Source organism: Equus caballus, chromosome 16, assembly GCF_041296265.1.
Source record: "Equus caballus isolate H_3958 breed thoroughbred chromosome 16, TB-T2T, whole genome shotgun sequence".
Lineage (NCBI taxonomy): Eukaryota > Metazoa > Chordata > Mammalia > Perissodactyla > Equidae > Equus > Equus caballus.
In genome coordinates, this window is record NC_091699.1 from 56,773,065 (window position 1) to 56,789,816 (window position 16,752).

A 16,752-nucleotide genomic window follows, 5' to 3' on the forward strand; every position below is an offset into this window, starting at 1 on the left:
GCCAGTGCCAAGGAGCTGATGAGAGTGACAGCCAAGGTGGGACCTGAGGGAGAGACACTGGGTTCTGACTGAGTACACAGGCAACAGACCACAGGTGTAGCCCCTTGGTCTCTGGCGGGGTTGCCTGTAGGGTGGGAAATGACTTGATGAACAGGGGCCCCATCAATGAGGAGACCTGCAAGGACCCAGAGGACACTGCTCAGCTCTAAGATGCCCTTGCAGCCACGTAGACACAGAAGCTCCCCATAACCTCCCCAAGACAGCAAAGGTGGAGAAAGTGGGGTGGGGGAGGTTGGACTGATTATTTGCCTAGAAAAACACTTCTAAACAGAAAGAAAATTGTTTAAATCACAAGAGGCTAAGTGTTTCTTAGATTGGCTAGTGTCCATCCTGGCTATTCAGAGTGGGGAGGCTGATGAGGAAGTTTAAGGCAGTTAATAGAAAAACAAAAAGTTGCCTTTTTCTTGCACACTTCAATTTAGTGTGTGGACCTTGGAGACTGGCTAAATAGGAATGTACACTTTTAAACACCTAATGACGGAATACTTATTAAGATAAGCTAGTACAATTTCTTAAACAAGAGTCTGCTAACATATTCTCAGTGGTCTGCAAGTTCTTTATAATAATCTTCAAATTTTGGTTTTCATTTCATTGGTCACCGGAAAAAAAGGACATTCTGGACTACCAGGGCAATCACCTTACAGCTGAGTGTTGCCATGTGATCTCCATTCTTAATTTTACATTTAGGTTTATGGTGACACTAAGAATTTCTTAAATTGATAGTATTTAAATTTCAATGCAGCCTTTCTCAAATGAGAGGTCCTCTGAAAAATCCTTGAGGAATCTGTGAATTCTCAAGTTCGAGAAGCACAAAGATAGAAATAAATGGAGGCGAGGGGGTTGTAAGAGGTGGGGGAAGGAAGAGTTTTCATTGCTGAGCACCTTTGAGTGGGCGAGTACTGCCCTGGGCTCTGGACACACGGAATCTCATTCAAGTGTCCCAGTAGTTCCCTCTGTATCCCTTAGGACACTGAGGTTCAGTAGGCTGTCCAAGGTCACCTGACTAGTGCCTGGCTGAGCTGAAGAGGCAGCGACCTTGAAGGCCAAGATCTTTTCACTCTTCCGACACAAGACTAGGTGCTCCAAACAAGTTTAACCATGTTCATTAAAAGAAGAACAGAGAACAGAACCACTGAGTCGGGAGAGAACCCGAGACACAAAAGATTTAATATCGTTTCAGAGGTTTAAATGAGTGAGAAGATACTTTTTCTAGAAGCTTTCTAGAGATGGATACCCTCAGATTTCCTCAGATGACTGTCCTCACCTTCAGGTACCCGAGTGGTCTGTCTTTATGCACCTTGAAATCCTGCCTGCTGTAATTTAAAGCAATTTTTCTGTTCCGCCTCACCATCACACTCATCAAAATTCTCCACCTTTGAAGGGAGCAATGTCAATGTCTTCTAGGCTAAGCAACCCCAGTCCTGGAAACAGCTTTTCACAGAGCCTGTCTTTCATCTGCTAGGTTCTTTGAGGGAGAGGGGGGACTCTGCATTTTCTCCACCTTTTTAGAAAGAGCCCAGCTAAAGGATTACTTGCAAAGGTTACGTGTCAGCCTTGGTTGAAAGCTGTGTCCTGGTGGCTCTCCCCATTCCTGCTGATGAAAGATACTGAACCTGACCTAAAAATCAGAGTTTCTGCAGCTTGCTTTTAGATCTTTTAGTGAACTTCAGAGAAGAGCCCCGCCTTACAGGTGGACTAACCCTACGGGCACTCTATGTGGCAAATGTATGTGGTTTTACTTGCAAATCCCTTGGCATAGTCATCCTGAAGCTGGAGAAGAGCAGGTTGAGCCTCAGGCTGGCTGCCTTTCTGCTGATCTGTTTCTTCTGAGGACTCAGAAGATTTCTGTCTCTAGTGCCTTGAGGTAGAAGTTTGTCTCCCCCCAACACGTTGCTATTAATCTAAAAGTAGTTTTATTCTCATGCTGTACCCTGGTGAATAAGACACTTATTTTTCTTATAACTGGTGTGATAAGAACAGTCACACACACAAAAGTACACATCAAATCCTTGATCAACTTAACATGGTGGAATTGGGAAGACATCACCTGGAATCTTACTGAATTTAATATTATAATATATTTATTCCTGCCTCAAGGGGAACCCCACCATGTGGAAGGTCCGGAATTCGGCCAGTGGAACTGCAGAGATGACAGATATGGGGACCAGTCTTGGGGATGAATTTGGTGAAGGAGGTTATGGAAACGTAGCACCGGAATGTCATCTGGAAGGCTTATTTTTAGCATTTATAATTATGGGTCAGTTGTCCTGGTACGGATCCCAGGCTGTTTTCTGAGTTTTTCATATTATATAATTGATTTAAAAACAAACAAATAAAACCTTAATCTAATTTGGGGCACATTTCCCTCTCCCCGAACCCAAATTCCCTCTGACTGATGGACTCTGCCCTTCATCTGTTTTTTTCCCTTTATAATCTCCCATTTGACAGAATTAGACTATGCCATTTGCTGCAAGGGCAGCCACTTAGTTCCCCAGAATTATGCAATCCCGTATAAAAAAAAATATCTGCAAAATCACTAGTCTGGACTTCTCAGATCAACATTTACATGAGAAACAGACCTTTAAGACACAATTATTTTCATACTGACCACAATTGGTCTATTACTTTGTCGCGAAATCTCTTAGGAATAAAACAGCATTAATAGTGGATTTTATCTTTGTTTTTTTCTGTGACTCTGGATTGGAATTGGGTGTAGGCTAAGTTACATAACTCTTGGATACTGATAGTGATTCAGGACCGGACCTCAGTGCCGGCATGAGAGTCTGAATCAGGAGGAAGTCTCCTGAACAAACAAGTGATGACACGCAGGGCAGGGGCTGGGGTCGAGGGACTGAGGTGTTCCACATCCCCTTCTTTTTGTTGTTCCTAATGACTTGCTCTCCGTTTTGAGTGAGCTAGGCTTGGGTCCCTGCCAGATGGAATAGAGAACTCAACATCTTCTTCATGGAGTTAACATGCTTTGATTGCCACACATAAGAAAAGCCTTAAACGATAGGTAGCCTGCTATTTAACATCTGCCCCAAAGAAGGGCTACAATTTAACTATTATAAAAACTAAAGTCATCATTGTTAGTGGGTGATCCTTAAGATCCAACAGACTCCTGGTTAAAATTCCGACACAGCAGGGCTTCTAACCCAGCTCCCCAAACTCCCTGATATTGAATGCAAAATTTTGAGTGCTTGTGTTTATGCACATTTTTTCCCCCTCGCTGGGAGGAAGACTTCGTATTCATCAGGTTCTCAAAAGGGCCTATGACACATGAACCTTTAAGAAGCACTGTTACGGGCCGGCCTGGTGGTGCAGCGGTTAAGTTTGCACGTTTAGCTTTGGCGGCCTGGGGTTCGCTGGTTCAGATCCCGGGTGTGGACATGGCACCGCTTGGCAAGCCATGCTGTGGCAGGCGTCCCACATATAAAGTGGAGGAAGATGGGCTGGATATTAGCTCAGGGCCAGTCTTCCTCAGCAAAAAGAGGAGGATTGGTGGCAGTTAGCTCAGGGCTAATCTTCCTCAAAAAAAAAAAAAAGAAAAAAAAGCAGCACTGTTATTCAGCAAATACCTCATTGTTTTCTAGACCTATTCTCTGCAACCAGTTTATCCTGGAGGGCATACCCAGTGATTCCGTGCTCAGGGGGAATCACTTGACAGATGCTTGACTAAGATTTGTCTTCTGTTGAGGGATGTTGGTCACCCCTGCTCTAAATTGTTTCCAGCTTATTACTGGTACTTGCTCAGGCTGCTGTGGAGGTGGGAGCAAGGGGCATAGTGGGAGGACAGCTATGTCTCAATTAGAGCAGTCCCACTTTCCACCATATAATTGTCTTCTCTTTAAGTTTTTGTTTAAGGAACGGTTTCAATTGTAAACCAATGGTGAAGAATTGGGGGGTTGGGGCAGGAATTATCACCCTTCGGTCTGTGTACCGGACAAAATTCAAATACAATTTGTGTAGATAGAGGCTTGCTTGGGGATATTCTCTTGGCACACGTCAGAGGTAGGTGGTCCTGTCAGGTGCCTCAATATTCCCAGGATGGAGGGTGTCATACTACCCCCACGTACATGGTCTTGCAAGCACTTGTCAGACAGCATCCCCTTGAATTCAGAGCTGCGCGACGCTCATGAACGGGGACTTGGGGAGGCAGCCGTCTGCTCCTCTACATGTCCCAAAACTTAATCTTGGAGCATCCCAGACCAGCAGAGCTCAGTGTACTTTGGCCCCTCATAGATCTGACCTGAATGAACTGTGCCTGCCATGATGCACTGGTCATCTGCAGCAGTTTACAGTGCAGGCTGCTGAATTCTGCAGTCTCTCCACAAGGACCCGTGGGATAAATTTCTCTTGGTCTTCAGCTCCGGGAGCAGCATCCTTTAAGAAATGGGTTTATGTCCTAATATGGCTTCCATGACTCAGGAAACTGCTCACATCATTCTCCTTCTCTTGTCTTCTACTCGGAGCCAAACTTTTGGTATATCTAGCCCATGATTAGGATCTCATTGCATCCATTTTGTGAACTAGCATTACTCCTGGCTTCATTTTATCTTTTCTAACCTGGTTTTCCCTTATATTTTGACTTCATTTTCTCATGTTAATATTTATGTAAACTACTTTAAATTTTTCTGTAGCAAGGCATAAACACATCAAATAAAGGAAGATTTACAGACTATTAGTTATAAAGAATTGGTGGCTTCTCAATGTGGCAAGATTCTAAACACATCTTTTAAGAATAATTAGGACCTAGCATGCTAGACAGAGGGCAAATGTACCCAAGGAAACAAGTTCCACTAATGAGTCCAACCAAAAATGAAATGTCAGAGGAAACAAAAATAGCAGCCTTCTGCAATCCTGAAGTCGCAATCAACGAAAAATTAATTAGCAGGTTTCCATATTAAAATGGCATCTGGCAAACATCTCTCTACAATCTCTCCAAATTTTCCACCAAAATTGTGTGGGAAGATACAGAAAAGGTGAAAACCTATATAACGAAAAAGTAATGGACGTCAGCTTGTTGCCAGTAAATGGATGGGAAAAATTTTCACTAAGTACAAAGCCCTTGGAAATGGACTGAAAAAAAAAATGCATTTGAAGACTGTCTACTCTCTCCTTCTTGTAAGTAGGCAGAATGATTGTTGACCCTCCCCTCATAGTCTCCCAACCTCAAACCCTGGTCTAGAATGTAAGAAAAATACTCACCATAAAACAAAATGAAATAAACACCAAACAAAGAAAAACACAACGTCTGAGCCTTCTATTGTGGTGGTGGGGCTTTTTAAGCATTCAAAGATAAGCCCTACTCCCGCTCCCTTAATCCTGCCCCATTTTATGGTTACTTAGAAAATGTATCTCCCCAAAACATCCAAGTGAGTAGAAGGAAGAATTAGCCATTGGCTAATGCTGCCTCCTAGGAGGTGTGGTCATGAAATGTAAAGCCCTGCAAGTGGAGACTACCAAAACCATGTAGAAGTGTGCAATGGTTTTTGTTGTTTTCCATTCATTCATTCCTTCATTCAACATATGCATATTCAGTACTGCGGCTCGCTTCTTAGTCATCTGTTAAAGAAACATAGAGCAAAACAATGAGAGTAGTAAAACCCTCCTATCTTAAGCTAGCAGAGGGGAAATGATATGAGGATGCTAGATTTTGGCAAACAAAAGGGTGTGGGTAGCATTATCCTCATTCAAGAATGACTAACAGAAAAAGTTAACATGGATCCTATGGAAAAATACTGCAGAGCAAAGGAAACAAAAGTTAGTTTGAAGACGTCATGTACATTTTACTAACAGCCAGGACACAATGTGATAGTGGTTCTGTGTTTTCATTAGGGTGTAACAATGCAGTGTCAATGAAGAGGTGTAGAAAGTTAGAAACGATAAGCACCCAGGCTAAAAGACTACAGGATGAGATGAAATGGAGAGATTGATGAGACAGACAAAAGATTGTGGAAAAGCGCCAACACAGCAGCAGGATTAGGACCTGCATTTGAAGATAGTAACAGCAGAATTAATCCTGGGAAAACAAAAGAGTGATGTGGAGGACAAATTGGGAAGGTTTCCCAGAAGATTGAGGAAAAGATCAAAATGGGAAAACAATAAGAGATCGCAGACCTGGGAGAAAGAGACTGGAGATTCAACATATGAAGTATGGGTGGCCTGGAAGAAGTAACAATCACCATTACAGAAGAAAACAGTCCTGAGTTGAAAAAATACCTAAGTGTGCACGTATGATGGGCAGCAGCACGGAATGAGCACACACCTGCCATTCTGGCAAAATGTTTGCTTCTTAAGGACACAACAAATCAAACAAACGCCTAAGAGAAGAGAAAAATGTTATAGACAAGGGAAAAGCTAGGCTGTCTGCAGGCTGCTATTCAACACTAAATGCCAAGAGGCAGTGAAATATCGACTGCAGAGCACTGGAGGAAGAGAGTCTGACCCACAGATTTCATCCCACCTGTGACAGCAGGAGATTGGTGTTGGAGGACAGAAGAACGCGTCCAGCAGTCTAGGATAGCAGACCACACAGAGACTCAATGTGCAAAGTAACATGTGAAGGGAGAGTTGAGGCCAAGGATAACATCTGAGAATGTGGGGAAGGACTTCTGCTCTCAGCTGGCTTTATCTGCTAACCATGGCTCGCAAGCTGAAGGGTCTAGAAGGGAGTGAAATCGCAGAGACACACATTGCTGCATCTTCTGTGTAGACTTCTCACCAGAATCTAAAAAGACAGAAAGTAAGGAAACCACGGAAGGAAGAAGACAACAGTAAATAAGGGTAGAGAATTAGGCAAATGAAGACTCACAGACAACAAGGCAAATGAACGTGAGCTTCAGGAGGCAGGACCTTGTCTGTCTTGCTAATGCCCAGAACAACGTACATATGTACATATAGCCTTTTCCTCAACAAACGGAGAGCATGTGTTCTCTTCAAAAACACATGAAATAGTCACAAAAATTGGACACGTGTTAGGTCACAAAGGAAATCTCAACAAATTCCCAACAGCAAAATCACATAAGCCATATTTATTGCTCATAGTGACATAACACTAAAAACTAGTGACAAAACAAAACAAAAAACAAAGCAAAAAGTTATCTACCCTTCTAATTACTCCTTAATTTTGATTGAAATGAGAATCACATTGGAAATGATAATTTACTTAGAAAAGTTTGACAACGGGCATACTACATACCAAGGCCTGTGGGATGCAAACAGAACTGCCTTTGAGGGAAAATTCATTAGAGATGTTATATACATATATATGAGCAAGGCTTTATTTTATTAATTAATCTCAAGAGTTTTTTTTGTTTTTGCTTTTACATTAATTAATATCTTCCTTTTACTTTCTTGTTTTCTAATATTTATGTTTTACACATATTTTAATACATAAAATATTTCATGTATACAATTCACCTATAAAATTATCTGGGTCTGTCTCTCAATAGGGGCAGACCTGAATAGCTTTATAGCTGGATTCTTCTAAACTTTCAGAAAATTATATATCATTAAAGTGTTCTAGAAAATAGTAAAAAGAAGAGAATACTTGTCAAGTCATTAGTATAACCTGACACCAAAACTAAACAAGATAGCATAAAAATGGAAACCTGCAAATGGAAATCAGTTTTTATAGAAAGGAATCACAATCCAATAGGATTTACACAACAGATGAAAAGATGATTCAGAATTAAGAAATCTATTAATGTGATTTACAAAATTAACAGATTATAGAAGAAAAATCATATGATCATCCTAATAGATACCAAAAAGCAGTTGATAAAACTCACATTCCTGATTTTAATCATTTAGGAAGCTGGGAATAGACAGATCCTTCTTATTTTGGTAATGTCTGCTAACTTAGAGGAGGCATCACACCTAATGTGAAACGCTGGAGTCAAGTGACGAAGGACAGCAGCCAAAGACAGGATGCTAGATGTCATTGCCACGTCACAGTGTGGCACAGGATGTCACCAGTGCAATAAGACAAGCAAGAGAAATAAGTATAAATAATGAAAGGAAAAGATAAAAATATTACTTGAAGACAATAGGATCATGGCCTGGAATAGCTAAGAGAATCATCTGAAAGACTGTTAGGGTTAATGAGAGAATCTATTGGAGTGCTAAGTTATAAAATATAAACGTAACACCGATAGTGTTCTATACACCAGCAAAACCCAAATAGAACATGTAGTAGACAAAAAAGAGCTCATTCACAATAGCAACAAAATGTATAACATGCTTTTCACAAGCAAAGTATAAGAACTTTGGAAAAATTCTATAAAACTTTACTGGAATAAATAAGTGGAGACAAGTTTGACAACCTTGGATGGGAAGGCTCAATATTATAATGATATAAACTATTCCCCGATAGATAAATACTTTTGGAGCAATCCAATCAAAACTTAAAAAGATGTTTTTTGCAACTTGAAGAGCAGATTGCAAAAATCATTTATATGAGTAAAGGATTGATAAAAGCAAGAGACTTTTATAAAATATCATTAACAAAAACAACAGTGAAGGGAGGACCATCTATCAGATATGAAAATATAAAGTTATTATAATTAAAATAAAATTCTATTTGTATGCAAACGGGACTTCTGGATCAAAGGAACAAAACAGAGATAGAAAAAAAACAGGCTCATGGAAATTAAAGAAGGTTAATATACATTAAAGGGGCATCTGAAGCCAGCAGCTATAGGATGAATTATTTAATAATGATTGGGTACAAATATTTAATTTGAAAAAAATAAGGTTAGATCTTACCTCATATTGCCCAGAAAAGTAAAGTACAGATGGACTAAAGGGCTAAATGTAAAAGACAAAAGTATAAATTATCAAGAAAAAATAGGAAAATTTATTATAACCTTGGATTTAAAGCCTTCTTAAACAAAGTACTGAATTAAAAAAAATAAAGGAAATAATTGATAAATTATTATTAACAAGAATAATTGACAAATTATATGTAACAAAAATTTTTGTGTGTAAAATATAAAGTTAAGGCAAAAGTGACAAAGGGAGAATATTTTCAATGTGTAACCACCAAAGAACTAAAATCTACAATATAATTAGAAAATAAAACTAATTCCTAAAAATCAATAAGAAAAAGACAAATGGTCCAGTAAATTAATAGAAGCAGCATATAAATATGTCTTTCACAGAAGAAAAAGTGCAAGTAGCTTTAAATATTGGGGAAAAATGCTCAATCTCAGTAGTAACTATGAAAATGTTAACTAAAAAGAAATATATTTTCCCTCACATAAAGTTGGTGACAATTTAACAGACTGACAACACTAAGTATTGTTGACAATTTGAGAAAACACACTCCTACTGTGCTATGGCTATGAGGAAATTGCTATGAGGTTTTGAGAGCTTAATTCGGTAACTATTCATTAAAATGAAAGATCCGTATACGCCTCAAGTCGGCAACTCTACTTCTCATACTTGTATAAGGAGGTTGCACAATGATATTCTCTGTGGTATTGTTTTGTAACATCAAACATTGCAAAGATCTTAAATATCCATCATTATGGGAACTATCGATTGTTGATTCCTCCCCACCATGGACCACTGCAAAGCAAGGGGGTGGGGCGGGACGTTGAGAGCAGCCTGCCCCGGAAGGGAACAGTTTTTTGTCACTACCATTGCTTAGAACTGTCCGTGCACGATGCAAGGTGATAATAAAAAGACGAACTTTTATTGAACTTATTATTGTTTTAAAATTCTCTACAGGCAATGCAGCCTTATTGCTTGCATCCTGGACAGACTGCTCCCACTCCTACGCTCCCCCTGGGGACCGCCAAGACGCAATCTTCTGCAGGCCCTATGTGTAGACAGGCGCTGACGTCTCTATCACTTAACTGTTAACAGAAACAGGCGGAAGAAGATGAAGAGTAAGATGCCGATTTTGCTAAAACACAGACACATTTGCAGAGCTACATTTCTAAATATCCTATAGGTATATGAATGCACACAAACAACTGTAGTCATTTGTTGTGGTGGATGACAGGGAGTTAGGGTTGTGGTAAAGGGTGACTATTTTGTATATTTTAACATTTTTACATTATATTTATTTATTTATATAATTAAAATGTTCGCAAAGAGTTAAAAATACATATATATATTTCTCTCTTTTTTTTTTTCTGAGAAGATAACTGCCGTAGTTTAACTAGAAGGGAGGATGCTGAGGACCAGGGTTTTGAAATCTCTGGAAATGCAACACCATCGCCACCTAGTGGGCAGGAGAGGACACTGCCAGGGAAGCGAGGCCACGCTGGTCCCAGCGCCTTTCTGCTGGTCCCTGCCTTCTCCCCGTCGATGCCTTGCAAAGCTTAACACCAGAAGACAACTTTCAAACCACCTCAGAATTAACAGGAAGCTTTGGGCACCTAGTTGTGGCGGAGACGCGGCATCTTATACCTGAAAGTGAATTATGCAGACAACCCTCAAGAATATCCCTTTGAGGCAAGTCACCCGGAGTCTCTAGAGAAGTTCTCCACCTGAGCTAGATAATAATGATTCAAAATTGAACAGAATTTTATATTTCTACTCTGTGATCGCAACAATCCACGAAGTAGATTTGTAATGATCTTGCTTAACAAAGGAGAAAATGAGAGCTTAGACCATATACAGGACTTCTAGGCAATACATTAGCAGGCCAGGCAGGACCTGAGGACCTCTGAGTCCACAGCTATCTTCATGGGGGCCCCAGGATCAGGGATCTGGCTGTTGCCTTCACAGGTCATTGTAGCAGATGCTGGTGATGCCCCAGCCTGTCTCCCCTGGACCTACATGAATTATCTGCAGCTATGGGGGACAGTTTCTGGCCCACTGACAGTGTCCCACCTCAGACCTGGGTCTCTCTCTTCTTCTCCATCTGAGGGACTTCTCAGGCACCATCCATGCAAACCTGGCTGTGTACAATGTTAATGCCCACCCTGCATGGGACCACTCTCTACCACTGGGAGATGGGAGACTGTGGATTATTGCTCCCTGTCTTCTAGTGGGAGAATTCTGAGCTGTGATCCACATGGCTTCTCAGAGGGTCCCTGGTGGGATGCAGCCCCTGTTTCCTATAGCATACCTTAACTGGCCTTTTGTGGCTTCCCTGTCTCACTCTTGGGCTTCCTGGTGTCCCCTCTCACATAAACCTACATCTAAATTCTCAACCTAGGACTTGCTTTTGGTAGAACCCAAACTAAGAATGCAGGGCATGGTAGCTGGCTACTGGGGGAGGTGCGATGACATTCAGCAAGTGGGTGTGGTTTCTCCAGGAGCCTGAAAGGTCAAGTTGAAAGTATTGAGAGTGAGCAAGGATGACACGTCTACAGAAGGCAGAGGCAACACAACTAGATCTTTCAGACTCTCTTTTTTAAATATCGCAATCTCTTTTTTTTTTTTCTTTTTAAATATTGGCACCTGGGCTAACAACTATTGCCAATCTTTTTTTTTTTTATGCTTTTTTCTCCCCAAATCCCCCCAGTACCTAGTTGTATATTTTAGTTGTGGGTCCTTCTAGTTGTGGCACGTGGGATGCCACCTCAGCGTGGCCTGACGAGCAATGCCATGTCGTGCCCAGGATTCGAACTAGTGAAACCCCAGGCCACCAAAGTGAAGTGCACGAACTCAACCACTCGGCCACAGGGCTGGCCCCCAATCTATTTCTTATATAAGGTCATTTAATCTTCCAAGCTACATGTGTCACTTTTGAGTTTAGAAAATATTGCAGAGGAAGGCCAGAGTGGGCTCCACAAAGGTCGGCATTCAGTCTATGGTGATCACAGCACTTCGCCAGGAAGAGGCGAGGCAGGGCAGGGACACTGCATGATCACAGGCATAGAGCTGGGAATGAACAGGGTGTATTTAGAGAATATAAAATTAATCTGGTTGGAGGTCCAAGAACTACCTGAAATTGTAAGTAGAATAGTAAGTGAGTGAGTGAGTGTGTGTGTGCAGGTGCATTTTTCTAGAGAGAGAGTCTGTAGCTTTAATCACATTCTGAAAGGGGGTTCATGAATTAAACCATGGGGAGAGAGCCACTGAAGATTCTGAGAAGGGGCTGATGTGGACTAAAGAATCACAGAATGTTAGTAAAGTGTGCTCTGAATTATCATATTGAAATAACATTAGCTGAGCCCTGTGCTGCGTCTAGGACAGAGCTCAGTGCTTTATGAACATCCTCTTATTCACTCATCACAACCACTCTTTGAAGTGGGTTCTAATATTAGCTCCATTTTACAGAAGAGGAAACCGAGACCTAGAGAGATGCCCTGCCCAAGGTCACACAGTGGGATTTGAACTCAGGCTGGCTGACTGTAGATCCCATACCCCTAACCCTAAGTCAGTGGCCCTCAAACTTAAATGCACAGCAGAGAGCTTGTCACGACAGAGATGCCTGGGCCCCATCCCCAGAGTTTCTGATTCAGAAGGCCTGGGGCAGGGCCTAAGAACCTGCACTTCTAACAAGTTCCCAAGTGGTGTTGATGCTGCTGGTCTGGGGACCACACTTTGCAAATCCACCTTCAACCCTAAGCTCTCATCTCCAGAGAGGACGACATGGAGCCCCAGAGAGTTGATGTGACTTGTCTAGGTCACTCAGCTACTTAGCAGCAAACCAAGATGGGAATCTGGATCTATGCATGCTGAACCCAGGACTCTCTATGCCACTCCTCCTTGGAGGAGGGCACACCCTACTGAAAGTGTGTGTGTGCTTGCACGCACCCAGCTTTATTACCTGATGTGTGTCCAGCTCCAGCGGATGGGCATTGGGGGAAGATAATTCCTTGCTTGGCTCCTCTGAGCCCCCTCGGGCCCTTCTCCACCTCCTGGCCCGCCGGTCTGCAGCGTGGGGGGCTTCCTCAGGCTCACTGCTGTCCGAGGTCTCCCTGCTGGCTGCCTGGAGGTTGAAGTTCACGTCTAGCTCTCCCTGTAGGCTCATCGTCTCGGCTGCGGGGTTCCTGGGGGCCTTCCTCTGTAACCAGGACAGTCTGGCCCGGTGCCCAGCTTCCCGGGAAGAGCCTGCTGAGGAGGTCTCTGAGTCGGAGCACATGGCCTCGAGGTTGGGGGAGAGCCCAGAAGAGGCGGAGGCAGCTGAGGGGCCTTGGTCTGAGCCTTGGGCCTGCATGGGCAGAGGCTGGGTGTTCCTGGGCAAGCCCCGGGGCCGCGGGCACAGCGTGCTCAATGCCTCACTCCAGTCAAAGTCCTCTTCGCTGTCAGAGCCCATCTCATCGTAGGCGGATGCCACACTGGAGGCCGCCTCCAGGGCCTGGAACGTGCCACTCTTAGGTTTGGCCAGTAGGCGGGTGGGGGGCAGAGCTCCATCCTTCAGGGCCACCCAGTTCCCATCAGGGCTCTGTAAAACCGGGGCCAGGTCTGTGGGCAGGAGGGAGAGAGAAACCAGAGAGGGGCCGTTATCACCTAGAGCAAGGTAAGGTTGCCATGTGTCACCTCCCCATGACTGGCTTATGGGGGTCTTGGAGAGAAGCTGACTCTAGGAAGTCCAGGAGAGCAAACTAATTGGGCGACAGAGTTTAAACATCCCTGGAAGTCCCTTGAGACCTCACAGGGCCCTAGTGCTTCACAGATGGAGAGAAAGTTGGAGATCTGGCTCCTATTTAATGTCTGCCTGGGTCTCTCGGTCACTTCAGTCTACTCAGAATTGCCCCCTCCTTCCTAGGCTGGCTTGGGTGTAGAAGTGATGAGGAGAGGGTTGCTGTTGGCAGCCCCAGGTTCTAGCTCTTTGGCCTTGGGCCATGGTTTTATCTCTTAGATCCTCAGTTCCCCTTCACCAAGAGGGGAGATGACTCCATCATCCGCCCTGGCCCACTCACAGGTTAACATGTCCTGCCCTTGGCACTTTTACAAGTGTCACTCACCACAGCCTCGTGAGACGGCATGTGTGAAATAATAAGATATATATGTACACACACATAGACATAGTGGTCTCTGCTCAGTTTCTTCTAATGTTTGGTCTTTGACTCAAGTTCCTAACACAGAGCTCCTAAATCCCTTGGAATTTCCTGGGCAATGGGAGTGTCTTTTGTTGTAGTGAGGCGACTCTTGGTGGGCTCCAGGATGGAGGCTGGTCACCAGAAAAGACCAAGCCACGATTACAAGCTTGGAACTTTCAGCCCCACCCCCATTCTCCAGAGAGAAGAGAGGGGCTGGGAAATGACTTAATAATTGATCATTCCTACGTGATGAAGATTCCATAACAATCCCCAAAGTACAGAGTTCAGAGATCCTCTGGGTTGATGAACACGTCCACATGTCGAGAGAGTGGCTCATCCCAACTCCACGGGGACAGAAGCTTCTGTGCTCAGGATCCTCCTGAGCCTTGCCCTATGTACCTCTTCATCTGGCTATTCATCGGCATCCTTTATTGTATCCTTTATTAGGTAACAAATCAGTAAACATGAGTAAGAGTTTCCTTGAGCTCTGTGAGCTGGTCTAGTAAATTACTGAACCTGAGGAAGTGGTCATGGGAACCCCAATTTACAGCCTGTCAGTCAAAAGCACAGGGGTCAACCAGGGACTTGCAGTTGGCATCTGGAGTCACGTGGGACTGAACCTTTAACCAAGGGATCTGACACTAACTCCAGTGAGGTAGGGTCAGAATTGATTTGAATCGTAGGACACGCAGCTGGTGTCAGAGAATTGGCTGATACGGGAAAAAAACACACACACACATCTGATCACAGATGTGTTTTGTGTGAGTAGTAGAGGAATAATGGAGAGTTTTTCCTGCTCAGCATGTAAGTTTATTTTCAACTCAAGGCACATGCCTCATTCTGGAAAGGAGCTGAGGCAGAAAGAAGTCGGTATTTCCAATTTCATTTTACAGAGGAGGGAACAAAGATGAGTAAAGTTAAGTGACTTGTCAAAGGTCACAGAGCCTGTAACTGGTTGCGTCGGGACGAGTGCATCTCCACCCGGCTCCAGGCAGATCTTTGTTATCGACTGTGCCATGGAAGCCCTTGGCCGGCAGTAAAGCACCGTCTGAAGGCAGGCTGGAGCGGGTCTCAGTCTGGGGTCATGGTCTGGATTGGCCTAAAGGGGGTTCAGTTCTGCCCAGAGTATCTGTGATGACTAGTGGCTGGGTCCCAAGGGTTGATCTGCATGCCCGGAGGTAAAAGTCACTTTGTCTTGTTTTTGCTGAAGGCAAACAGAAAATGTTTTCTGCCCATGTCCCTGGGGAGTGGGGGTAAGATGACATGGTTCTCCTTTAGCTCTGGGTACCTGGCCCAGCCCTGTGGCCTCGGGCACAGCAGTCGCCAACAGAAGCTGTTTTCCTTTATTAAGAAACTTGCAGGGCTTCCTGGGGATGGGTGATGAGAGCCCCAGGGCTTTGGAGGGGACCATTCCCCAACCTGTGTGTGGACACCAGCAGTGGCAGGACATTGAGACAGGGTCCTACTAGATGCTACTGAGAACACACAGTTTCCACCAATTAAATGATTACTGCTTCATATAATAAAATTAAAGGGTCCTCAGTGCAGCAGGCACTGTGACCAATTCTTTCCATATGTTGTCTCATAATAATCCTCTGCCAGCCCAGGAGGGTCACATCGTTCCATTGAGAGGTCAGGAAATAGGCTCAGAGGTGCTCTCTGATCAAGGTCAGCTGCTGGTAATTGCAATACATAACTGGAGCTCAGCCCTGGATCTGCCTAAATCCAAAGTTCTTGTTCTTTGCCCTGCACTAAAGCAGTCTCAGTTCTGGGTAAGAGGGAAAGAGCGATTAAGAATTTATCTTCTGCTCTGAGCAGGCATGTGTAACACACTTTATGAGTATCACCTTATTTACTCCTCACAGCGACCCAGGGAGGTATTAGCCATGCCCTTTGCACCAATGGGAGAAGCAAGGCTGAGAGACTCACGGAGCTGCTAAATGGGTGAGCAGGCTTGCCGCTCAGGCCCTCTGACTCCGCAGCCTGTGCTCTTCCCATTGTATAAGCTGGCTCCGGGACAGAGTGGGTGACAGAGAATGTGCTGCCACAGGGGCCTGTCTTCGGGGAGGAGGGCTCAGCCATGTGCGTGACCAGCCAGAACACAGTTGGATGGAATGAGGCAAACAGGCCATCAGACCAGGAGGACTCAGGACATGTCTGGGCAGAGACGAGAAAGTGCTCTAGGAAAAGAGGGGCAGAGGAGATGAGGTCTTTGAGGAGCCACTGGGGCTTCACCACGTGAGCTGTGGAGATGGTGGAGACGGACACTGAAGGTGCAGGGAGCAGCAGGAGGAAGGCAGGACCCAGGCCCTCAGGCTCCCAAGAGGACTGTGCTTAAATCCCCACTTCCTGACTCAGAAGAAAGGGGACTGGTCATCCTGCCAGCCTGGGCTGCAGTCAGGCAGTAGAAGTGGAACTGGGTCACTGAGTGGAAAACACGTTCAACCAACATCTGAATCCACTAGGGCTGTGGTTCTGAAACAGTCCTGGCAAGTACAGTGCTCTGTGGACACCGGGAAACACTGATAACTATTTTCATTGACCGTGTAAACATTCAGAAGAGAGGCTAACTGGGGTGTTATTACCATTTACATGTAATGGGCTCTACTTGGTGTGGTGGTAACAGTGGGTCTTTTGGGAAAAACGGGCTTATTTTGCTGGCATTTTCCCAATGCCATGTCCCAAGATTGTCAGTCAGGTGGTGCAGAAGGCAAGGACTAGGGAGACCATCTGCCTTTCT

General features: G+C 44.1%; 1 protein-coding gene across 10 annotated transcripts in view; it reads right to left on the minus strand.

The window, feature by feature from the left end:
• Positions 1-16,752, minus strand: part of MYRIP (myosin VIIA and Rab interacting protein) — a 347,529-nt gene that overhangs the window by 45,468 nt on the left and 285,309 nt on the right. For all 10 annotated transcript variants that reach the window (XM_070237962.1, XM_070237958.1, XM_070237959.1 and 7 more), the window contains one exon: positions 12,797-13,434. In XM_070237962.1, the coding sequence (XP_070094063.1) occupies positions 12,797-13,434 (638 nt within the window). The remainder of the gene's footprint in view (positions 1-12,796; positions 13,435-16,752) is intronic.